The sequence below is a fragment of the Podarcis pityusensis genome, assembly GCF_964106645.2.
Source record: "Podarcis pityusensis genome assembly, chromosome: 2".
NCBI classification, from domain to species: Eukaryota; Metazoa; Chordata; class Lepidosauria; order Squamata; family Lacertidae; genus Podarcis; species Podarcis pityusensis.
The window spans coordinates 65668093-65694324 of record NC_138029.1 but is presented as its reverse complement, the minus strand read 5'-3'; the positions used below and the strand labels follow the sequence as shown (position 1 = coordinate 65694324).

The following is a 26232-nucleotide window of genomic DNA, read 5'->3' as shown; positions in this document are numbered from 1 at the left end:
CTAAATGCATATTTGCAAAAGTGTGCAATGCAGTCAAGACTGGTATCTTTTCTTCTCCTGCTCTGGCCAGACTATGAGGGCCCACTTGCACTATACATTTAAAACAGTATCATCCCACTTTAAGCAATCATAGCTTCCTTCAAAGGATCCTGGTAACTGGTTTGTTACAGGTGCTGAGAGTTGTTAGTGTTGGGATACTGCCAGGGAGATGGAGCCATCAGGCAGGCCCCAGTCATCTCCAGACTCCCATGGAACAGCATCAGTCAATTAGCGACACAAGACTCAGAGACATTCCAAGACTCATACACACCCTTTCTGCAGAGTCTCCACAACGAAAGACGCTGACAGGAGAGCATATTTACAGCTTTATTCAATGTAGATCAGCACAAAGGAAAAACATGACTGCTTGCCTCCGTCAGCCAGAACAAAAGCTATATACAAAACGGAAGTTCCCAGCGAGAGGCTGGAAGTCAACAGGCATGTGATACACAACCATCATGCCTGACCATTTAAGGTGGAACGGAAATATCCTAACAGTTAGGTGACCCCGATTTCCCTCACAGAGCTTCAATTCCCAAAGATCCTGGGAAGAGGGACTGATTATTAAACCACTCTGAGAATTGTAGTTCTGTGAGTGGTTAACTGACCCAAATGATTTTAAATAAATTTCTCCCTGCCTTTAATAAAATAACTGTTTAAATGTCTTCCTTTGGTAAAAGCTTATTTGTTTTGGTTTAACTTTGTCTGCAGTCTTGTTTTTCACCCTACAGCTGAATTATCACACTACCTTCTACCGAGTGTTGGCTGCATACACACCCTACATTTAAAACACATTTAAAGGTTCACGGGAACCATAGTCTGCCTGTCACAGAGCTACAATCCCAAGCACCATTAAACTACAGTTCCCAGAATAATTTGGGAAGATCATGTGCTTTAAATGTAAGGAACGTACAGATAGGGTTTGTTATACCACACACCTCTTGTGGTGTATGCAACATCTCGTGCTAACACAGCACTCCAAAACAAAAGAACTTATTTTCAAGAGTCATGTTGGAACACCACACATGCAGATGAGCACATCTATATGTACCATTGTGTATAATTGGATGAAGGATAACAGTCCACTATGTTGCACTGTTGTGTGTTTAAAGCCACCCTAAATTCCACTCTAAGTTTTCCTAAGTGCTGAATTTGTAACAAATTTTTAAAAATGCTCAGAAAAGACACATAGGCAATAGAAAGCAAACAACATCCAGCTTACCAGAGTTGCAAGAATATAGTGGTAGCCTATCCCATTTTTTCCAAGCTTGATGATCTGTGGTGGTGAAACACAAAACATTTTATTTAGCAGTATAATTTACTGGTAAAACAAGGAGACTTTCACAATGTCTCTCCTGCTTCTGCAATTATTTTAGTTCAGTTGTACTATAAATGAGAATATTTGCATCATGACTACTGAGAAGCTACTTAAAAAAACACAAACCCATTCCCATATTCAAGCTAGAAGAAACTGTCTGTAATGACACATGGGGTTACAGTTGCTAAGTGATCGGAATAAGCAAGGAAGAAGTTGCAAAATGAGTACAGTTACTATATCCCCAAAATGGGTGCAAACACATAATACATTATCCTCATGCATCACAAATGTTTTAGAAAATTATGCTGCTCTCTATCTCACAAGCAAAGGGCGATGATGATCACTGCTACTGACAGGAGCAGTTTGCTGTCATATCTTCCAGGGCTGGCTTGTGTATTAGACAATGGTAGAGCACACAAAAGGCTGAGGGAGTTTGCCTTTTGCTTTCTCAGCTTTTGCCATAATGTCTCAAATGGGACTTGCAGACTTCACCTGGACTGGCCTCCATGAACTCCTGGGGTTATCGGAGGCCCACAGACCATCTCACAGATGGGGGAAGAGGTGGAACGCTTACTTCTCGTATGACAACAGAAGCAGGTGAAAAAAGAAGCACAAACTATGTTTTTGTGAGAGCAGAAGGACAATATGAGAACTGCCTTGAGGTTTCAACAGCAACCAGCTAAGTGTATCAACCTGGCAAACAGGGCGTGGCCACCCCAGATTATTTTTCAGATATTCAGAAGAAGGATGTCTCTGCACATGGAGGTTTCATTTTCCTGCCATGGTTAACATGTCTGACTTCTGTAGCAGTGTGTCATGGTTTAAATAGGAGGTGGGAAACTTTCAGCCCTCATTTCTGTGAGGGGCAAGAGGAAACAGGGTGGAAAGATGATAGAAAGAAGGTGGCAGAAATAGATTAAAAGAGTGACCCTGCCCATTTTGGGCTCTGACCTCACCCACTGGCTCTGGCCCAGCATGTATGCTCCCATCCCCACAACAGATTACTCCTGAGAAAGTGCCACTCTCAGCCGCCACACTATTCAGTATTTTTGGGGGTGACTTCTATGATAGTTCTGGGATGATGCTTTCTTTTTTCTGAGCCTCCATCAGTGACTTCCCCAAAAGAACTAAAGGACTGGCTGAACGGCCTAAGGGCAGAGGTCTTCACCCATAGGCACTAAAAGGCAGAAAGGTACTGAATTGAGTATCCCTGGGTGCAATTAATGCTCAAGGCGTTTCCTTTCTGGTCAGCACCTACAGGCTGCAAGAAGAGCCTATTGCAGGTCTGTAAATGGGATGGAAGGGGACTTGGGTGGCGCTGTGGGTTAAACCACAGAGCCTAGGACTTGCTGATCAGAAGGTCAGCAGTTTGAATCCCCGTGACGGGGTGAGCTCCCGCTGCTCAGTCCCAGCTCCTGCCAACCTAGCAGTTCAAAAGCACATCAAAGTGCAAGTAGATAAATAGGTACCGCTCCGGCGGGAAGGTAAACAGCGTTTCCGTGCGCCACTTTGCCAGAAGTGGCTTAGTCATGCTGGCCACATGACCCGGAAGCTGTACGCCGGCTCCCTCGGCCAATAAAGCGAGATGAGCACCGCAACCCCAGAGTCAGCCACGACTGGACCTAATGGTGAGGGGTCCCTTTACCTTAAATGGGATGGAAACCCTCACCACTATGCCTTGTTCCAGGGTTACGGGGTTTATAAACATTCTCAGGTTCCCGCTCACCTTAAAGGTTATATTGCGGTTAAATGGGCACAGCAGCATTTAACCGTGGACAATCTGCACTATGTCTGGAGAGCAAAGGTGGCCCCAAGGCAACATGGTGCAACATTATAAGTTTATATATGGCATTCCTCTCTAACAAATGTGTAGTGTTGTCTGTGAATTTCTCTCCCCAGCACCATGACCTTTGCAGGGCTGAATGCAGACAGTTTTACTGTTCTTTGTCACTATAAATGCTGAATGGCTCATAATGCTGTCGGGTTCCTTTGCCAGTAATAGATATCTTTCCATTGCCTTTGCGGAACTGAAGAGACTCTTTCTAAAGGGCAAAGTTAGTTGCACTCTTCCTCATCTGCTTTTATTGACATTGTCTTTCCATCCACTTTCCCCCCATCCCCTACCAGCACAGTATATGCTTGGGCTGAGCTCTTATGGAATTTGCATGAACCAAAACACTGGCAATGCTACCTATTGGGAAATGGAGAGGGGAGCGGCAGGACAGCAACCCTGAGCTATTTCTGTCCATTTCTTCCCACCCACTCCTGCATCTTTATGAACTTTTTAAGCTACAGACAAGAATAGGTACAATACAAATTAAATTCTGGGACCTTTCGATTTCTTTTTAATAGAGCACGTGACCACAGAATGAAAAAGTGCGGATGGGTTTTCAATTAAACATCAATGCCCAGGTGGGATCTGTAGGAATACTCAACAATGTCATAAAGATCCCTGGCATTACAATTATCACCAAATGGATTAGTGGTTATTGGACACTTGTTCATATGTTAACTGGCTCACCTGCCTTAGCCTTTTGCAGAAATGCCCTTGAGTATACATTAAAAGCTGTCTGAGTCCTATGCTAATAACCCAGCACCTCAATTAGTGTTATCAGAGCAGACATTTGTTAGCACTTCTGGATACAAATAAGTAAGGCTCCACCACCTTTCACACCAGGCAGATCTCCTGGGTGGGATAATTAAATAATGACTGCAGCAAATGAGTCTGGAACGTCTGCAGATCAGCATGATCTTTCACAAAAGGCTCATTTCAGTTGCATGGATTTCTCCTGAACCCAGGAAGTGGCTTAAGCTTCGTGATATTTTAGGGTACAATTGCCAGGCAGGAAAAGAAAAGAACTGCCTTACAGTGCAGATTGGAAATAATCAGTGCAGATTGGAAATAACTCGAACAAAATGAATATGGAATGCGAGGCAGTTGTTTTAAAATTATGTCGTCTGTTTCTCACTGTTTGCAGATGTATGTACAAAAATAAACCCAGAAAACTGCCATCTCATAATATATATTTTATATAAAAAGAATGTGAATAGAGCTCCTGCATACAGGCCCACTTGCTTTAGTGTGTATACAATTACTATCCCCCCCTTTAATATTTATATGCTGGGTATAAATTCAACTGCCTAGTTCCCTCTCAAGATTGTGGCACTGCGATAAAAAACACACACCTGAGAAACCTTTTTCTTCCATGGATCTCTTAAAAGACACTAACATATATCCAAACAATTAATATATGTTTGGGATGAAGCTATATGTTTCTGTTAGCCTTTTTGGTCAAATAACATGTTGTTCCTCCTGATGCTATTTCCTTTTTCCTTCTGGGTGAGGAAGCTTGGATTGTGGCCTGAAGGGCTGGCTTGTGTGTGTCTTTATTTATTGAAAGAGATAGGAAACAGGTTTAAGTTACACATGTTGTCAATCATCTCTGGCAATCCACCAAATGCAAATCAAACGAAATGCGATGAAAAATGAATTTTTAAAGGACTTCTATCCACCACTGTGTCTTAAAATGTAAGAACCAGATGCAGATACAGGAAAGTTAAACCTACAAGCCTGGAACATGTTGTGAATTTCACCATTCTATGTTTATTTTGTAGTCCAAAGATAAAGGTTTTTTCACCCAGAGAAGGAAACCTGAGTCAAATCCTACTGACTTCCCTTCTGTTATTATGTTTCAGTTGTAAAGTGTATACTGAAGAATTGTGGATCTGTATTTACTACTATTTATCAAATTTCTGGCATCATAGCTGAATATCTCTGGAATGAAAGCATAGCTCCTCAGCAGCACAAATCACAGTTCAGGTTTCAGGCATAAGGCAACAGGTGACTACAAATAAACAGATGGGATGAGCCCAGGGGAACAGTGAGATTAATCTGATAAACACTCTAATCCCAGAATTACAGCACAGCAGCTGTTTTGTCATAGGCAATTTTTCATGCACCAGCGCAAACAAGCTACCTGTATATGGATTTGCAAAAGGTATCCATTTATCTCTGCAGCTATTTCTGCCTTCCCATATACTGGTATGGCCTACTGGGGCCACTTTGTGTGAATACAATTGTGGTGTTTTTACAATTCATATCTGTTGTGTCACATGCAAAATTGACTTAATTGTGACTCATTTACACATTTGGTTGTGGTTTGAGGACCCGACCCCCGCGATGTGAAATAAATACACAAGGACATGTGATATAAGGTTAATGGGCAAGAAAAGGCCACAACTTTATTGATTACAGCAGTGAAAAGGTATTGGCTTAGGCATTGGATGTCTAAAACAAGGGGGTTTATTCACCAGTAGGTGGAGCCTGTTGATGCTAATCCAACTATAGGCTCTCCCCTGATGTCACCGGGGGTCGTGCCATGGCCTTCCGCCAAGCAGGCATCGGACAGAACACACGACCGCCAGATTCCTTTAACGGAATACCCAAAAATTGAAGGCATAGGCGATGGCCACACCCAGCCCTTCGACACACCACAACACATTATTCCAATGCCTAACCTACCCACCAATACCACAAAAAGTTGTGACGATTGCTACGAGGTAGGCGAAAAAACCAAAACGCCTAATGCCAAATGGAAAAATTCCTACCAGGGCGCCCTAGACAACCAGGGCGACCAACCTAAGGTCCATAGCAAGGCCAAAGAACAAAGACCCTGAGCTAAAAGGGAGTGGAGGGTGGGTGACTCGCGTACTGGGGCCACTTTGTGTGAATACAATTGTGGTGTTTTTACAATTCATATCTGTTGTGTCACATGCAAAATTGACTTAATTGTGACTCATTTACACATTTGGTTGTTTATATCTTACATAGAACAGATGATGATAGTTTCAAACCTGTTGTCTGTTCAGAGCATTGAACCACAACAGTGAAGAAGGGCTTTTCATATCAGAAGTGAAAAATCATTTTCATATTCATGGCATCCCTTGGTGAGGTGTGTCTGTCTCCTTCATTGTGGATTTGCATGAGGAACTTACAAACATTCCTGTTTACCCACACATTTGATGGTTAAAAGACATCCATCCTGCTAGCCTTGAGATCTCTGGTTGAGATAATATTTTTAACTGTTTTTTTTTAAAAATAATGTGTTTGTCTCTCTGGCCTCCTTTGGCAGGAAGGGAGGAATATAAATTGAAACAATGAATGAAGAAATAAATAATCTTGGGAACGTTGAAGGCAATTTAGAGGAAATAAGGTGATAGCTTCAGGGGTCCACTGAGATATCGCCAGAATAATATTATGGTATGACTGAGAACTAGATGGGAGACCAGGAAGTATAGGGCTATTATTATTATTATTATTAATCAGATGGCACATTATTCCATCTTCCTGTTTCCTTACCTGTTAATTTCTCCCTTTTTATGTAATCTTTCACACAACATAAAAGTGACTTCTGGAAATTTAGTGGACTCTAGCAGAATTTAAGGTTGCAAAATGTATTGGAGTAAATAGAACTTAATTATTAAGAACTTTATTATTTTTTTAAAAAAGCCATCTTATGGAGAGACTATACCATGTCAAATGTTGCAGTCCTAAAGAGGCCCTCCAAATGGCTTAGAATAAAAGTATTAGCAAATCAACAAAGAAAATCCCATACAAATATCTACTTATTAAATTCCTTCAAATAAATTTTATTGACTCAGAAAAACATTCAGAGCCTGCTAGTCTGCAGTAGGGGAAAAAACCTATAAAGTGTCTTAAAAGGGTAACATGTTTATTCTGACATAAATGTTTGTGGATTAAAACCCACTTCCCTGTAATAAATAAGGTAGCCTTTTGGGTGCCATAAGACTCCTTGTTGTTTTTTCCTGTCTCAGCAGCACTTAATATTGGAACTCACCTTGCCCAAGATAGCGTTGAGCCGCTCTGATTCACAGTCCACCACCACCACCCGCTCCTTCTTCTTCTCCAGGTTCTGGAACAGTGACTTGTACTCTTCTTCTGTTGTTGTCATTATATTGACAGCTGTCACCTGCCAGTTTTTTTCTGCAGCTGTATCCAACACTTTCTGAAGTACTGACAAACCTGAGATGGGATGAGATGGGGGGGGGGGAGAAATAAATTATTCCCCCCCCCAAAAAAAATTCATACGCCACCTTTTAAGGCAGAACATTTCCAAGGTGGCTTATATCAAAACCACCATGCACAGTATATCAAATCTATGAATCCCAGGGTTAGTTCTTCTAAATGGCTTTCCTTGTACAACTGTCAGTGATATTGTGACCATTGTAAATGATTTATTTGGAAGTATAGCCTACCACTACAGTCGTACCTTGATTCTGGGATGCCTTGGCACTCGTACGTTTTGGCTCCTGACAGCCACAAACCCAGAAATGAGTTTGCAAATATTTTTTGGAAGCCGAACATCCAACACTGCTTAAGTGACTTCCGACTGAGTGCAGGAAGCTCCTGCAGCCAATCGGAAGCTGCGCCTTGGTTTTCAAACATTTTTGGAAGTTGAACGGACTTCCGGAACAAATTACACTTGAGAACCAAGGTATGACTGTATATCTATAAGCTTCAGGGCAATTTAATGTGTATCATTTATATATACAGCGTGATTGAAGTTTCAAACATTTATGTGAGAAGATGCCAACTGAGGAGTGTACAGGTTCCGTTCTTCCCCACTGCAGGGTTGTGGCCATGGGCAAGGCTCAATACATGACTGAAAGGAACTGACCTTAAATTCTAAAGACAGATGGACTCTTTAGCATACCAGACCCACAAGTCAACACTAAAGAATGCAGAGAATTTTACTTAACTGATAAAGTGAGTCAAGTTAACTCCATTAATATAGAAACAGAATTGTGAGGGGTTCTGTAAGCATACTATATTCGGTTGGGAGCCGCCCAGAGTGGCTGGGGAAACCCAGCCAGATGGGTGGGGTATTATTATTATTAATAATAATAATAATAATAATAATATCTGATAAAGTGTGGCCTCCCTGTTGTGAGAACCCCTCAAGTTTTCATTCTGAGGGAATTACAGGCCTTAAAAAAAAGCCCCACTTATATACTGAAGGGAAAGCAATGACTCATGTCACATACTTTTCAGCAAACCTGTAAGATAGGCTAGTATTGTTGTTCCCATACTGCAGGTTTGGAGAGGACTGATGCTGAAGCCATTTCATGGTGACTTGCCTAACTCAGGCTAGTAAAGATGCTTAGTGAGCTGCCAATATTCTGCTCCCAGAGATGGGCCTCCCCACCCAACTGCCACCAGTGGTTCTTGCCCTGAAGGGATGGGAGAAGATGCTGAAATGGGCTTTTAAAAAGGTATTATTATTATTATTATTATTATTATTTGCCCCATTTGTATTTTCTATTTTATTGTATAATAGTCACCGGTGCTCACTGTTTTGATAATTTTATGTACAGTGGTGCCCCGCAAGACGAATGCCTCGCAAGACGGAAAACCCGCTAGACGAAAGGGTTTTCCGTTTTCAATGCGCTTCGCAGGATGAATTTCCCTATGGGCTTGCTTCGCAAGACGAAAATGTCTTGCGAGTCTTGAGATTATTTTTCGCTCCCCCCCCCTTTTTGTAAGCCGCTAAGCCTTTAATAGCCTTTTAGCAGCTAATCCGCTAAGCCGCTAAGCCTTTAATAGCCGCTAAACCGCTAATAGCGCTAATCCGCTAAGCCGCTAATAGGGTTGCTTCGCAAGACGAAAAAACCACTAGACGAAGATACTCGCGGAACGGATTAATTTCGTCTTGCGAGGCACCACTGTATAATGCTTTGTGAAGTGAAAATTGGTTAAAAAAGGAAGAAATCACTAAAATAATTACACAAACAAATACAATTATGGGGGAAATGAAATTCGATCCGATGGCCTTGGTACATTCTATGACTAACAAGGAGTCTTCTTCCCTACTCCCCCTCCCTCACCAATCCTGCTGTGTGTCACTCTTCACTCAGACTCACCCCGGTCAGCGTCATAAATATACATAAATTTCTGGCACTTGTAATATTCTATAACACTGATGAGGGCATCCTGTAGTTCTGGGCGCAGCTGAAGAACAAATTGATTGGATGTGTCGACAGGGAAGCTGGGTGTTACAAAGCAGACGTGGAGTGCCCCACAGAAGGATGTGAGCATGTTGACAGTCCTCCTCTCATAAAAGCCAAAGATAGCGTAGACACCCTTGGAAAACTGTGAACAGACTGAGAAGGGGGGGGAGGGGGTAGAAGTCAGTCAGAGAGGCAGCAAAAAGATTAGACTCATTTTCATTTTATCTTTGTAAGTATATGTATGATTCAAAACTACTCCACATCTCGCTGAAAGAAAGCCTCAAGGTCTGAGTAATCAAGAAAGTGTAGCCTATTCAGGAATTATTCTGGTTTAGAAATATGCAGGGAGGCTTCCCACTACAGACAGTCACCTTCCAACTTGAAGACAACCGACAATTTGATGGACACGCCCCCCCCCCCCGCCATGCAATATGCAGTATGTGCAATCCATTGCACATGGTTTCCTTCACCAAAAACACATGGAGCACTGTGGAATGACACTTTCAATTCGTTACTTAGAACTGGATGGAAGCTATATCTTACATAGAGGCAAAACCTCACTCGGGGAGGGGAGGGTGGTAGTGAGTTTTATTTGTTGTTATTATGTAATTCTGTTTTAAGTGTGAAACCAACAAAACATGTTAAACAAAAAACAGCATGGAGGAACAAAGAGATGGAAGTCTGCTCTGGATCTGAACTCATCAGAGATCATGAGTGTGCATTTGTTGATTTCTTGCTGGCCCATTGACTAATAGAAGATAACTTCTGTCCATTCTATATGATTTATTTTGGAAACAGCAGGTCTGTGCTCTCATGTGAGATTAAAAGGCCTGGAGTGATGGTTTCTCAATTACTTAACAAAGGAACTTAGATTTAAAAAGCAGGGGCAGGATTCCCCTAATGAACCACATCAGTGTAAGCCCTATGCAAGCAGACTAACCCCCCCCCCAAAAAAAAAATGGTTCGTGGGTTGGTAGGGGTCAGGAGAACCCCCAAACTGTGTGCAGGGAAGTGGGAGGAGAGAGATTTCTATCTGGAAAGATTGAATTCCTGCACATGTGGAATATTTGTCATAGTGTGTGCTGAATTCCACTCCATAGAAATAAGGTTTCAGTTGCATTCAACACACTCACTCAAGCAAAGGGAAAAAAGGGTGGTGTTATGAGTTGCCTGACTCTAGCATCCTGTGACATATAACACATAGGGACTGGGTAAAAATGGCTCTAAGAAGTCAACATAATAAACATTTATGAAAGCAACATGTTTCTGACAGCCAGTGGAAACTTACAGTTCACTGAGAAGAGGTGTTAGATTATCATAGCAACAAACTGTACAGATCTATGCAAGCACTTTTTTCTTTCATGGAGAATTAGTAGTTATCAAAACATCTAAGTTAGGACTGGAATCCTGTCTATTCACATTAAAGTCTCATATTTCAAAACCTGAATTTTGCTTTAAAAAGTTCATGATAAAATCAACATTCGGCCATCCAATAAAGCTCTAAAATGTCAGTTTATCCTACTACTTTGCAGAGGCTTCCTTAGTAGTCTGTGTGTTTGAAGCTGATTTATCTTTAAGGACATGTGAGTAAATGAAACAGACTTCACTTTTCCAGGACAAGAAATACTGAATTCTCAACTCATTGAAGAATACTGGGCTAGATAGCCTTTGGTCTCATTCAAAATTCTAATGTTTTTATGGAAGAAACATAAAGGAAGCATTGAAAAGCTGAAAGAAGAGTTATTACCATTAATGTTACCTCAGACAGTAAACTGGGTTTTTATTAATCAGTCATATATATATAACACCTTACCACACGACAACACAATACAGTGGTACCTCAGGTTAAGTACTTAATTCATTCTGGAGGTCTGTTCTTAACCTGAAACTGTTCTTAACCTGAAGCACCACTTTAGCTAATGGGGCTTCCTGCTGCTGCTGCGCTGCCGCCACACGATTTCTGTTCTCATCCTGAAGCAAAGTTCTTAACCTGAAGCACTATTTCTGGGTTAGCGGAGTGTGTAACCTGAAGCGTATGTAACCTGAGGTACCACTGTATATTTAAAGAACATAGCATAAAAGGAGCCCTGGTAGATCAGGCTGAAGGCATTTGTTCTCACAGAAGCCAGTCAGTCTATAGGAAGCCCATAAAGAGGATTCACCAACCGCAGCATTGCTATGCAGAGGCATACTGCCTCTGGACAGTATTCAGCTACAGAGTCCCTTCCTCACAAGGATTTCTGCTCGTACAACTGGATTTTCCTCTTCTCCTGTCCCTATATGTGCCTCATGCGTTCCAAACTGAGGAATCCCTAGAGCAGATTCGTTTATTTATTAAATTTGTCTCTTGCTCTATATTGCCCGAGGCAACTCAAAGCGACTTAACAACCAAGCAAATAGACAATAAACCCCATATACTGTAGATACATTTAAAACAAAGAGGAAAGAGCAATACATTAAAAACATTCACCCACAGAGAGGATATGCAGGGGACACATAGGGGGAAGCATTCCATTATGCAAGGAAAACTCCCTCCCTCAGATACTGGAGGTTATATAGCCATCATGACTGGTAGCCATTGGCTGACATTCTCCATTAATTTGTTATTTCCATTGCACTTTGTAAGCCAATGATCTACGTTTACTAAGAGCTATATATTAATCTAATTCAGAGCCATGGAGCAATTCATATGACACCAACTGGGCCATGTAGGCTAAAATCACACAATCAGTTTCCAGATATAACGTGTAACTGATTGCATGACTTGTGCTACACCCATCAGCTTTTATCCGTCCAAACTGTAATTCGAATATGCCATCCCTGCCCCTGAAATTTGGTAAAAAAAAAATCACTTGTTATTCAGACAACCAAGTCTGACTGGGAGTGAGTGAACACTCACACTGTGATAGTTTGGTCATATATTTTTGGCTGTGTGTAAGAATGCAGAATGGCTGAAAACAGGCATTTTTACATAACTGAAACCAAGGTTTCAAAATGTTAGATAGGCCTAGCTTTCTTTGAATATAACTTCAATATTTCCCATTGCTGCTATGCAGGACGTGGTCTCTTGTCAATCATCTCCTCAGGAGAGTACTTGAAAGAGACCATGGGAGTGCTTGAAGGCTGATAGCTACAAATTTTCTGGGGGGAAAGTGCATGGTGGGGGACAGCAGCATATTTTGAGTGGTAAACCTCAGGCTTATATACTGTCAAGCTCATTTAACTTCACTCATGTTTATGGTACATTCCAATTATTCTAAATCAAATTCTTAGGTGCTAGCGCTGAGAGCCTTTCCTCCTCTGACCAAGCCCTTGGCTTTAACATTAGCGGTGGACATGTCTGGGAAATTGGGAGGGGGGGGACTGAATTAGTTCTCCTTGATCTAACATCCAGACTTACATTCACCTGTGTGAAGAATACTATCAAACAAAGGAGTTTGGTCTTATACAAAGCCTACTTTGATGCCTTGCTCATTCTGCTTGGGTTTTTGTCACTAGCTAGGTGGTTAATTTAGTTTACTAATTCCAAATGGACCTCATTTTTTGTATGTATGTGTTTGTATGTGTATTTACACACACATCTTCTAGAGCTGGCCAAAGTATAGCTATGGGGAATTATATTCTTCCACCCCAATTGAAAGAAATGTAAGAAGTGAAGACGTAATAACTCTGGTCTATTTTAGGAATTCGGAAGAGGAAACCTGAAGAAGGTGTCTAAAAACACACCATGAAACAAGTCGCCATGCATATTAAGCGCCATCCGCTAACAGAGCTCGTGGTATGGGAATATAGAAGAGGAAAAGTAAGTAAGAGTTTCCAGTCTTACAATGATCTGAATTGTTGTAAGATTTCTGGCCTGAAAATTATCCTGCCCCTCAATCAAAACCATACTGGCAGGGATCAATTTCACGCCTCTTCAAGCAGCTGTCCCGTATATTCTTCAAGAACTAACACGAGTAGACTAATACTGCATTTCTTCAAGGATAACTTCTGGCTGCAAATATCTGGCTGCAAATATACTCATGGACCCCCAGCCCAAAAAATACCAGCATAATTCAAATGGGAGAGAGAGCATAGGTCAGTGACGCAGCATACATTTCACACACAGAAGGCTACAGATTCAGTTCCTAGCACCAAGGAGCAGAGACTGTAAGAGACCTCCACTGACTGAGACCATGGACAGCTCCTGCAAGACAAGAGCAGATAATGCTGAGATAAGCAGCCCATCTGACCTGGAATAAGGCAGTTTCCTATCTTTCTTATTCCTAGCTCCTTGGTTTCCTGTGCACATTCAGGCTTCATGTCTTCTAATTAACAAGTTAACTTGACTGGGTATCTCCCTCACAGCAAATATAGAAAAGCTATTGGGGCAAATACAAAATAATAATCCGCTAAAAAACAACTCCTCAACAGACTATACTCCTGAGCCATCACCATGACACTTTCCAAGACAGTGTTCCCAATTTTTTCAGAGTGTGCAAAAGGGACTGTTGCATATATTTAATGGAGTATCTTAGAAGAAAATATGGTGGCTCTTCTTTTTTTGAGACACACAGTTTACTGGTAGGGACCCACTAATGGGTTGTGTCCTGAACCAAGGTGGGTGACAACAGAAGCATTTCCAACATGTGAATATATGTTAAAAGATTAAGAATTGGGTTCCCAATTGCATGTTTGGGTTCTGGGTCTGAGAAAGTTGAAGATACCAGCACAACTAAACACCTGTTGCCAACTAAGGCACTCCATTAAAGATACTGGGCAAATATGAGTGCTAGTTTATTTTATTTACTTCATAAAATTTAATCACTGTTTGATTGTTAAAAAAACCCCCAACCCTTAAAGCAGTTTATAAAGCGCCCAAAAGGATAAAATTATCAGTAAAAAGCAGCTAAAGCAACTATTGAAAACATTCAAAATATTGAGATCATTGATGAATTAAAAACAGATTAAAACACATGTCAATATTCTAAATATCTGGGTAGGCTTGTCTAAAAAAAGTGTTTTTAGCAGGCACTGAAAAGAGTGTAGTGAAAGGGTCTGCCTGCACACATGTGGAACGAATACTACGTGGCACCTGTAATTGCTGGTTCTGTAGAACAAAGTGGTTGAGTGGTCTGGTAATCTTGCTGGTAAATTGCTCCCAAGTTGTTAAGGGCTTTATGTATTAACAGTAGCACCTTGAACTGGGCCTGGTAGCAAATTGGCAAGCATGCAGGTCTCTGCAGCATTCTGCACTAACTGCAGCTTCCAGATCAAGCGCAAGGGAAGCCCCACATAGAGCGCATTGCAGCAAACCAGTCTTCCAGCAAGCCAGTTCTAAGCTCCCAAAGTACTTTAATTAGCAGGTGTTACTCTTGAGGAATTTTTAAGTAGGTCAATACTGCTCCTTTTTCTTCCTGTTGAGTCTCAAGATAATCACATTAATTTTCTTAGATATGATGTATGCTGTTGGGAGTGGTAAGAAATTGCATCTGAGTGCTGCTTCTCACATTACATGAATATGCATATGGGAAATAAAACCATAGGTGACACCCCCAGCCCCTTTCCTGTTATACATATGGAACTGCTCTGTTGGATAACAATATGTAAAAATGTGACTGTCTTAATACACACATGGATCATATAGATCCATGTGTCCTTTTGTGGATGTTGGTGCACTTTCAGTTGAACTCTACCACAGTGTTTCTCATCCATGCTTATGGTTTGTGCTCAGTAGGATATAGTCACACTCTGTTGTTGCTATGCCCTCCCCTCAGTTAGTACTTCCTCATCCACCCATCTTTAACTAATTAAAAACCCTGAAACATTTTTGCATGTTTAGTTTTTTGGGCAAAGGGTGTGCAAGTGAAGACACAAATTCAAAAGCTTATGCCGTGTGGTGTGGCTTAATTTCTAAATAAGAGGTATGAAATCAATCTTGCCTGAAAATCATACTTGAGCTCTTTGCATGGAAGCTCATTCCCTGCCATAGATGTGCAGATAATATTTGACTGGTTTTGTTTTTTTAAAGAGAGGAAACAATGGCCCACTGCACATGTGGAATGGCACAGATTTGTGCTTTATAGCACATTTGAATGAAATAATGTGGATTCAAAGAAATGTGCTTAAGCAAACATATCTCAGTATATGCAGTAGGTAGACTTTCCTCTATTCAGCAAAAACAACCAGCTTCTCTTAATTTTTTTCTGCTGCTCTGGGAAACCTCCCTCCTGAGAGTGGGTAATCAGCATTCCTTCCTCTGAGAGCTTAGCAACAATGATTTAGAATCCTTTACAACATTGCTGCCTGCTGAAGCCTTAGACAGTTACCTCCACATTTTGCTTTCCAACTTTCTTTATAGATGCCAATTGACACACAGTGGAGGGCCAGTGTGGTGTAGTGGTTAAGAGCGGTAGTCTCGTAATCTGGGGAACCGGGTTCGCGTCTCCGCTCCTCCACATGCAGCTGCTGGGTGACCTTGGGCCAGTCACACTTCTTTGAAGTCTCTCAGCCCCACTCACCTCACAGAGTGTTTGTTGTGGGGGAAGAAGGGAAAGGAGAATGTTAGCCGCTTTGAGACTCCTGAAGGGGAGTGAAAGGCGGGATATCAAATCCAAACACAAGCAACTCACATCTTATACTAGGGTTCGGTTTTTTACACATAAAATGTAAAGCTGGATGGAAGTCTGCTTACCCAACTTTTGAGATGGTGATGCAAGGGCTCTGGCTGGATCCTAGAGCCCTCCTGCTGCCTTCCTCAAACCCAATAAGCACTCCTGTTTTGGGGGAAGGCAGTGTGAGGGCTCTGGGATGGTGCTAGAGCCCTCACACCATCTTCCTTCCCTAAGACAGGTAAGCCCACAATCATAACTTTGTGCAGATGGTTGGGGAGAATAAATAAACAGAGAGTGGGTTTCCTTTGCTCTCCATTTATTTGTTTATCCCCCCCACCTACCCACCTGCGCAAAGCTGTGATTGCATAAGTTAAATAAGTGTAAGATGCAAGTTTCCTGTACTTTTTTTAAAAAAAGAAAGCTGACGGGGTCTGGTACATGTGTAACCGACTGTCAGTGGTCCTGTTAAAGAAATATTGTTGGTACAACTAAACAAAAAATAATAATTCATCAATTAAAGCTATTTTATGTCTTCTGGTCCACATACCTTATACAGCAGACTATGATGCCACTAAACACATTAATTATAGTTGCTTCTATAACACTCACATCGTTTCAATCTCTCTACCTTCTTCAACACTGTATCAGTCATTAGCATTCAGCACGCCTCCTACGCTGTTCTCAGCTAATTGTTAATCCCAGCCTCTGAAACAGATTGCAGCAGCAAAGAACTCAGAGTTCTGTCTTTTCAAATGGTTGAAGCCCATTAGATTATTTGCAGAAAGGACTGCTTGTGGATTAGATAACTCAGCAGAGCAATATGGAAAACTCTCTGGCTTTCTTAATAATCTATTTTAACATAAACCACTGCAGTAATCTTCCTTGAAATATCTCAGTTTAGTTAAATTAAATTCATTGTTGAGGAGGTAACATGTTATACTCCCATAACTACTTTGCAATTCACATTAAATGTCAGTAATAGTAATCCGGGGGGGGGGGGAAGACAAAAAGATGCTGTGGGAGTAATTCTTATTTGTTTAATGGAACAGGTTACTTGGACATTGTACTATTTAATTAGATGTCTATTAGTCACTGAATACTGACTGTGTTTTATTTAAAGCGGTAACTAGGATAAGAGATAACACAATTTAAACATTGCTTTTCCTTGAAGAAAGCAATTTTTTTAAAAAAGAGCAAGCATCCTTTTTATTTCTGAATGGCTCCAATAAACCTTTTCTTCTTTGCATTTCAGACCTAACTAAAAAGTAATTTAAAATGGAGTACTACAGAAGCCTGTAACATATAAATTAAATGATGGTATGAAGCATATAATAGTTACATGTTTGCAGTATAACAGGAGTAAGTAACCCGTGGCCTTCCAGATGTTGTTGGACTCAAACTCTCATCAACCCCAGTGCACTTGGCTAATGGGATGCTGGGGGCTGTAGTCCAACAATATCTGGAGGGCCACCTTAGCTGCTGTATAGGATAGAATCATAGTTTTTGGCTAATGTATGTGTGCTACACCCACTTATGTGTTGATATTTGCCAGCCCCTCTATCTCACCTCACAATTCTGGTTTACTCCCAAGATGCCTGTATTTCATAAAGAGCAATGAATTATTGTTACATCAGTGCTTCCCCCCCCCTTTAAAATGTTTAGGGGTACTCTCATTTTCCTACTCATATTAAAATACTGCCCCTCAATGAGGCCAAACTTAGATTCACAAAATGTTTAGGAGTATGTGTACCCCTGCGTCCCCCCAGAAAAAAGCACTGTGTTACATTATTTGAAATCAAGGGGGGAGACTTAAATCTATAGAAACTACTTTAGGGGTTTTGTTTTTCACTAGAACTCTGAGTTTGAGCACCCACAACCACAAAATACTGACCAGGAAGAAGGGGTGAATTTAGAATTTAGGGGCAAGATGCCTCTAAGCACCTGCTCAGCTTCGGAATTTGTTTTCACAAAATTCCACTCCTAATTTTCCTCCCAAGCTTTCTTCATCTCAGCAGCCTAAGTTAGGAGGCAGTGATGGTGCTTTCAATTACTCTCTAGCAATTTGACCAAAAGGACAAGTAACTGGACTCAGTACTGCAGACCTTACCCTACAAACATGCAAGAAATAAGTGGGGTATGTTTATTAAAAAAAATTTTTAAACAGCAGCACAACCTTTAGAACACAATTAAGAACTAGTTTGGGAATTAGAAGACAAAAGGGGAAAGAACAAAAGCTAACTTGCCTAGGCTGGTACAAACCATATCAGCACACTGACCCCACAAATCCAGCAGGTAGCTAAGGGGTGTACCCAGGTGTTAAGAAGTAAAGGTGTGAGGCTAATACAAAGCTTTATCCAAACTCGTCCAGTAAGTAGACTGTCAGAATGCTTGAAAGCCAGAAGATGCTAGTATCATGGTCAACACTCATGACAATACTCTTTATTTAAAGCATTTCTCTAGAAAATAATATTAATAAATAGATATCAAGTGTTGTAGTGCAGTGTTAGAGCATTTGCTTTGCATACAAGACAGTAGAATCATAGAATCATAGAATCATAGAGTTGGAAGAGACCACAAGGGCCACTGAGTCCAACCCCCTGCCAAGCAGGAAACACCATCAGAGCACTCCTGACATATGGTTGTCAAGCCTCTGCTTAAAGACCTCCAAAGAAGGAGACTCCACCACACTCCTTGGCAGCAAATTCCACTGTCGAACAGCTCTTACTGTCAGGAAGTTCTTCCTAATGTTTAGGTGGAATCTTCTTTCTTGTAGTTTGGATCCATTGCTCCGTGTCCGCTTCTCTGGAGCAGCAGAAAACAACCTTTCTCCCTCATGGCATTCAGCTGCCATGTCCCATCAGTGCAAAGATTTCTTCTTGTGCAATGGGACGTCCCCCCTGCCATTGCTCCAGAGGGTTGGATTTAGGAGGTGCACAGGAGAGGAGAAGAGGAAAACAAGAGACTTCACGCTATAGTCAGAGTCTCATCTGAAAGCTTGGTGAGCTGCTGTCAGCCAGTGCAGACAATATGGAGCTAGATGGAGCATACTGTCCGACTCAGTATAAGACACCTTCCTATGTTTCTGTTATATTATTAGCAGGGAGTCTGCCCCTTAACCAGATGGTTAGAGAACATTGCAGGTCTACTTATAAGCAGTTGCAAATATATGTGAGAAGGTTGCTATTTATCCTGTCAAAATGCTCTCCTTCCAGACTGACAGTTTTACCACCTCTTTAACAATAGTTGAGGCATGAGGATTTTGTCCAAATACAAAAAGCTCCAAGTGTAGCAGACACACCATACTTAGCCGACAATCTTAAGAGGGGAAAGCATGACACTAATTCATTGCAGAAATAATGTTACGTTCTTTTCTTTTACTATTCTAAACCGCATATTCTGTACAACATAGCAATACATGCATGACATTCTTTTAAAACTAGCTTCATAATAGGAGTCTTTTCCAGCCTGGCCTCCAGATGCTAGTGCTCTATCACTTAGTTACAGACCTCCTGTATCTGGCACCACTTTTCTTTATATCTTCCCTTTCTTTCACAATGGCAGCAGTTATTTTTTTTATCCCACAGCACCTTTCTATTTACTTTATCATTTCCTAGAAAACCCATCATTCTGATCAGATTTGGAAACATTATTATGCCAGGGCTGCAGTCGGTAGTCAGCTCTCTTGTGACTAGAGGGGCTGCCACATTTCTAGGTGGGGCTTCAAATAAATGCAAGAGAGCTGGCGATTTCCTCACAATCAAAAAACCAAACAAAAAACCACACCTTCTATAACTTTGTCACCAGCCTCAAATCTTCATGAATTGTTTTACAGTGGTACCTCAGGTTACATATGCTTCAGGTTACATACGCTTCAGGTTACATACTCCACTAACCCAGAAATAGTGCTTTAGGTTAAGAACTTTGCTTCAGGTTGAGAACAGAAATTGTGCTTCAGCGGTGCGGCAGCAGCGGGAGGCCCCATTAGCTAAAGTGGTGCTTCAGGTTAAGAGCAGTTTCAGGTTAAATACGGACCTCCGGAATGAATTAAGTACTTAACCTGAGGTACCACTGTACTCTGAAATGTGCAAAGAGGGTCCAGAGCCCTTTATTAACTTGTAATGAGCACTTTCCTTAAATAAATAGTAAATTCTCCTATCCTTCCCCCCCCCCCTTATAAGCACCAGGCCTAGTGCTAGAGCTAAAGCATCAATGAAGCATGATCGCCAGGATGAATTTTGGGTGAGCAAAGCTGGGAGCTGAGTTTGGAGCACTGCCACCAGCTGTGATGGTTGTTGCTCCTAAGCATATATCTGCCCTCCTCTGTTTTAGAAATGCGTTCTAATTCTTTAAAGAGAAGTGGTTATGTCCTCATTAGAAATCCTGTTGGTTTTCATAAAATGTTAAGGTGGGTGTCACTACCTCTGGGTCAGACCAAAGACCCATCTAGATCAGCAGCCTATTTCACAGTTGCCAACCAGTCAACGGACAAAGAAATTGGGTGACATCCAACATTAGTCATAATCAGAGCGTACCCACTGAAATCAATGGGTAACTGAGGTCTGTGGATTTCAATGGGTATTCTCTGAGTATGACTAAAGTTGGATCTCACCCACTGAAATTACTAAAAATCATTTCCCCAGGAGCACTGGTATAAGAAAGCATCATTTGAGATGTGTGGAGGTGGAATTGCAGTCGCTGTCTTCTGTGTCACTGTCCCCACTCATTCCACCTCCAGAACTTCATGTATTCCCCATTTATTCTGCCGTTTTTGTTGGCTTTTAATTGCTTGTACTGTTTTGATTATGTTACTGCCTCTCGGAGAACATTTGAATACTGAAGCTGTAGGATATGCATTTAAATAATAAAGAAAACATTCATTTGCTACGAGTCCAGCTGGAATTTCAGAGCAACAGATTAATATATTCCCATTGGCATGGGGTAGATACTGGCTCTGTGCTATATTGTAGCCTTCAAACAATTTTTAAGGGCAGGCACATGGTGAGTGCATTATCATATATTGCTGGAGGATATGCATTTAAATAAGAAAGAAAACGTTTATTTGTTCTGGGTCCCGCTGGAATTTCACAGCAACAGTATAATATTTTCCCATTGGCACTGGGTAGATATTGGCTCTATACTGCATGCAGCCTGCACACAGTTTTTAAGGGCAGGCTCACAGTGAGTGCATTACAATATACCACATCTTTATCTGGGCTGAATGCCAATGCACAATTGTGTTGTTGTATTAATGCTATGAAAAACCGAATTTTGTAAAAACGTGATGTGAGCAATCTAGCTTGTTGATATCTGCAGGGTCAAGAGGCAGTGCCAAGGACTCTAGCTCTGCCTGGTTTGTATGTATGTATGTGTAGTTTATTATTAGCATGCTCAGCCTGAGGGCAGTCCCTCAAATGGTGATGGAGAAACCTGAAACTGCATCAGAGAAGCTGGTGGAACTGTGATCACAAGGTGCAAATGTCTGCTCGAATTATGAGTAACTTGCCTCCCCTCGCAAACATTTGTCCTTGTGGTGCTCCGAGATGGCAGAGGTGTCATAGTGCATCTCTTCACAGCATCCCACAAATTCACTCACATTTCTCTCACACGTTAAATAGATTCTCCCCCCGCCTTCGCATTCCCGACCTTTGATCTAGGCAGTTGTATGAAGGCAACACACTCTCCCTGCCTTTTTCTGATTCTATCACTATAGTCTCTTGTGGCCTTCAAAACAAACCATTTCTTGGCTGCATATGTTTTAAAAAGGAGTTGCGAGTATCCCAGAAACCATCATTTTCTTCACTCTGCTACACCAGTCTTATTAAATGCTAATCTTTAAGAGAGAAGGCATGGGCAAAGGGCAGTAGGGAGCGCAGAAGGTCTTAGAGTTTGATCCTTTGCATCTCTCCATTTAATAAGGGTATGAGGTGGTAGAGCCAAGAACTTCAGAGACACCGCAGAGAGCTGAGCAGGTCAGAGTAATAAGCTGGATGGACCAATAAGCTTGGCTCAAAAAAGCGGGGGTCAAAGGACAGTTTCATCTGAATGGAAACAACATCCAAGAGGAAACCAATTGCATGCTTTGTGTTCTGCATGCTTTCTTTACTCTGGGATTTTCAAAATGTTGAACATTGTCCCCAAATCAGCATGTGGTGGGGAATCTAGGGTGGGAGACTTGCACAAAGCTTTTTGAGGTGTTCAAGGTGCTGAATACAAAAGAGGCAACATGCTGGCTTTCAATGTGTAATTTCTTGCAACCCCCTACACAGCTATTAACCTTTTCTCTATTAAAGTGCATGCTTCCATTGAACGTTTGAATCACTGGAAGCAATGGTGTTATTATATCTGTGTGTGTGTGTGTGTGTGTGTGTGTGTGTGTACACACACACATATATGTACAAAAACACAAATACAGGAAGGTATTCACTGTTCTTGTTGCTATGTAATCATCTGGATTTGTAAATAGTAAAATGTACTGTATGCGGCTATATAAACAGAAATATCTCATAATATCTCATTGATATAGAATTATTTCACAAATTAAACTTTCTAGAAGCAAGAATGCATCATTTGTCTTCACATTAGCATCCAATCAGTGCACCAAAATTATCTAAATATGAGATATGGGAGAAATGTCATGGGTCTTACCTACGTTGCTGACAATCATGAGCCCTGTTCAGATGTTCATTTATGTCACATGGTGATAACCAAATGATGAGGCACTGGCAAGCCCCATTCTTTCCAGCAAGCCACATTTCCCATCCTTACAAGCCTGCATGGAACTGTCTTCTAAAGGGGGGAATGTCCTCCACTCATGAAGGCTCCCTGTGCAATTTAAAACTCAGGTATTTCTGTTAATAGTTAAATGCCACAGAAGGGTATTGTGAATATTAAACCTCTACATTATTTGTCAAAGCTTCCCTTTGTGCTAATGCTGCATTAAAAAATGTTTATGTTTTGACTTCTCTGTGTGATTTTGCAGTGGCAGACCTCTGCTGCTTCAGACCGCAAGCCTATACACATTTACTAGGAAGTAAGTCCAAAGACAGTGAATCGACACGTATAGGATTAGATTGTCACTATTAAAACTAAGCTAGCCAAAAACTAAGTTAGGCACCTTTCTTAGCCTTTGCCTCAGTGCAAAGCCTGAAATATGTTCCTATTGGAAGGAATCTTAGTAAATCAATGTTAAGTGCTATAAATGCCAGCTATTAAATCCAAAGTAAGGAGACTTCTCGTGCTTAGGCCATTGCTGTGCACAATAACACAACACATCTGAACCTTTTTAGTTCATGAGTAAATTAATAGCAAGCTGGGATTTGAGCCAAACAGAGGTTGAAGTGCTTTTATTGCTGTTGTTTATTAAAAACCCAGCATTGCCATTCGGCTACCTTGTAGACATGACCACGGGTTGGTGGTTGCATTTAAAATGTGAAGTCTAGCGTCTGATCTATCAGACAACTCTGAGAGAACGAGATGGGTAACTTTGGGTTGCTATGGCTACTCAAGAAGAGCTTTCTGGACACTGGAGGAAGCAAGCCAGCTTTTCTTCCGGCAGCTTTTAGGAGCTGGAAGGAAAGCCTTTGAGGGATCAAAATGTGTCAGACATTTAAATGTATACCTTTAGCCGCCTTCGGTGTTTTTATTTACGATTACATTGTTTTCTCCTTAATGGTATTATATTGGATAGGTTTGCTTTATTTCTATTAACCTTTCTATACTGCCCTGGTATCTTTGTGGTAAACAATTGTCTAGAAGCATATAAATTAAGTATAAATAAACCAAAAGCCCATTTGGGACAATTTCCCCTTTTCCCAGCATAAAAGAATAGCCTTTGTTCTTGTTATAGATTCCTGGGGCTATTATCTTATTTTTACATATGCAATGTCTAACGTTGTGTTGTCCACACAGTGGGATTTAAAGTGGGATACCTGGAACAGAATAAAACTCTCTTGGTCGGGAAGAATGGCGGCAATTAAGATGAGCCTATTACCGAAATTGCTGTTTTTATTTCAAAATATACCGATAATCAGGGGAACCTCAATATTTAAAGACTGGCAGAAAGTACTCTCTAAATTTATTTGGCAAGGAAAAAGGCCAAGAATTAGATTCAAATTACTTACAGATCAAAGAGATAGGGGAGGATTTGCGGTTCCAAATTTGAAGTTGTATTATGAAGCCTCGTGCCTTTGCTGGGTTAAAGATTGGATTACTATTAAAAACACAGACTTGTTAGACTTAGAAGGCTTCAATATAAGATTCGGCTGGCACACTTACCTGTGGCGTAATAAGGAAAAGGTCCACAAAGGATTTTCTAATCATATTATTAGAGGGCCACTGCTGGAAGTATGGGAGAGAAACAAAAAACTATTGGAAAGAAACACCCTCTGGTGGTTATCACCAATCGACATCCTAACAATAAAAAAAATAAATATTGAAGGAGAAAGATGGACTTACGAAGATTTGCTAGTAAAAACAGAAAATGGATGGAAGATTAGGCCATATGAAGAGATAAAGATTAAACTGACAGGCTGGATCCAATTTCATCAAATCAATGCTTTATGGACTGAAGATAAAAAGATTGGGACAGACTTCCGGGTTGGCGCCTCCGGCAATGGCGGAGCTCCTCCGATCGGGAGGAACTAGCTCCGCAAAAACCAGGGTCTGACCGCCACGGCAAAGGCGGAGACCCACTGAAATCACAAGCGGGAGAAGCTTGTGAACTTGGGATCCGGCTGGCACCTTTGCGCCTCCCCTACTCGTGGGGAAACCCGGTTTCGGGGACCCGGAGCGACGTGGGGTGAGTGGCGCGGTGCTTCGAATCGACTGCTTTTTTCGCGGAGTGAAGCCGCATTGCTGTTGCCGGAGAGCGCTGACTTTTTCCTGTGGACAATTGGACTTTAAGCAACTACCCGTGAGTAGAACATAAAATTGGATCTTCAATAATTTAATTTGGCACCGAAACGGGGAAGGTTTTAAACAGGAAGTCCGCCTTCCCCTTTTTTGTAAATAGATTGAAGCAAAGACGTTATAAGCTAAAGTCTTTGGAAGCTTTTGGCAAAGGATTGAATTTTCATCGGTTAAAGTTACAAAACCCCCCCTGGAAGCAGGAGAGGGGGGGGGATTTTGGACTTAGCGAGCCTGCAGGAGGGAGTGAAAAATCAAATTATCACTGCTCTGAACCTGGAAAAGGGCTGCCAGAAAAAGGGAAATTTTGGGAGAGTTCATTGACTGTAAACAGAACATTTTTGAGAACTGGTTATATAAGAGAAAGATACTGTTTCCATTGTCCTCTTCTGCGTTTAAAAAAGTGGAAAAGTAACTGGAAAGTGAAACTATTTTTATGGTCTGAATTGTGCTTGAAAGGATTGATACAAGTGGAGACTGTTTCCCTCTAGAGGGAGTTTTTGAAACTGTCACAGGACTGCACCAGCTGTATGATAAGTAAGTGTGAGAACTAGAGTTTGACCTTGGACCACTCAAAATGTTGATAGGAGAAACCATTGTGACGGTATTATGTAAGATAAGCTATTCGCTGGAACAGCTCCATAAGAAGATAGATGACACTTCTTTTAAAATTGACATTTTGGACCAAAAAGTAACTAATTGGAGTCAAAAAGTGAGCATCAATACAGGAACAATTCAGGACTTGGCACAAGAAATTACTTTGGTTGGACAGATTGCGGAGGAGAAAGAGAAAGCTGTGGTGGCTGAGCCTAAAGTAATACAAGTGGGATTTTCAGCCATACAGAAGCAAATTGAGGACTACAAGTTGAGGCCTTCTATGATTGAATCTAGAAAAAGCCAGATTTTGAAGATTGGATCCCGGCTTCGACGGAAGAAGGAAAATTGGAAAGATCCTTCTATGCAGGGATTAACTGACTTTTGGGACATGGACTTGGGTTTGGAGGAGACTGGAGTTTTGGGGGCCTTGGGACTTGGAGGAATACTGAAACATGTCACGAAACATCTTATAGACCTCAGCTTTAACTGACTTGTCCAGAAGGAATAAAAGTATTGCTAGGTTGGAGTTTTCTCGAGATTTGCTTTTTGGCACTAAAGAATATGAAGAAGACCTGCAGAAGGGACCTGGAAAAGACTTAAGAGCCTCGGAAATAAGATCTCCAGGTTGATGGACTATATGGATTTGACGGAAAGGACTGGCAGAATCCGAAACCAGGGAGAGGAGATGGTGGATGAAGATTAGAGATTTTAAAGTTTATATATAGAAATATTGCAAAATTAATGAATGATAGA

The 26232-nt window shown here is 41.3% G+C and overlaps 1 protein-coding gene and 1 long non-coding RNA gene across 8 annotated transcripts in view; one reads left to right on the top strand and one right to left on the bottom strand.

Annotated features, from left to right (window-relative positions):
• The window catches only part of GRIA1 (glutamate ionotropic receptor AMPA type subunit 1), a 198688-nt gene that overhangs the window by 78008 nt on the left and 94448 nt on the right, over window positions 1-26232 (bottom strand). For all 7 annotated transcript variants that reach the window (XR_013981003.1, XM_080988011.1, XM_080988010.1 and 4 more), the window contains exons 3-5: window positions 9299-9538; window positions 7216-7400; window positions 1262-1315 (exon numbers count right to left, since the gene is read on the bottom strand). Coding sequence is in view for 6 of the 7 variants with exons in the window: in XM_080988011.1 (XP_080844137.1) it covers window positions 1262-1315; window positions 7216-7400; window positions 9299-9538 (479 nt within the window). In the remaining variant the exon portion in view is untranslated. The remainder of the gene's footprint in view (window positions 1-1261; window positions 1316-7215; window positions 7401-9298; window positions 9539-26232) is intronic.
• The window catches only part of LOC308467751, a 37034-nt gene continuing 19375 nt past the window's right edge, over window positions 8574-26232 (top strand). The window contains exons 1-2 of the long non-coding RNA XR_013981280.1: window positions 8574-8650; window positions 13069-13187. This is a non-coding gene — a long non-coding RNA (uncharacterized lncRNA). The remainder of the gene's footprint in view (window positions 8651-13068; window positions 13188-26232) is intronic.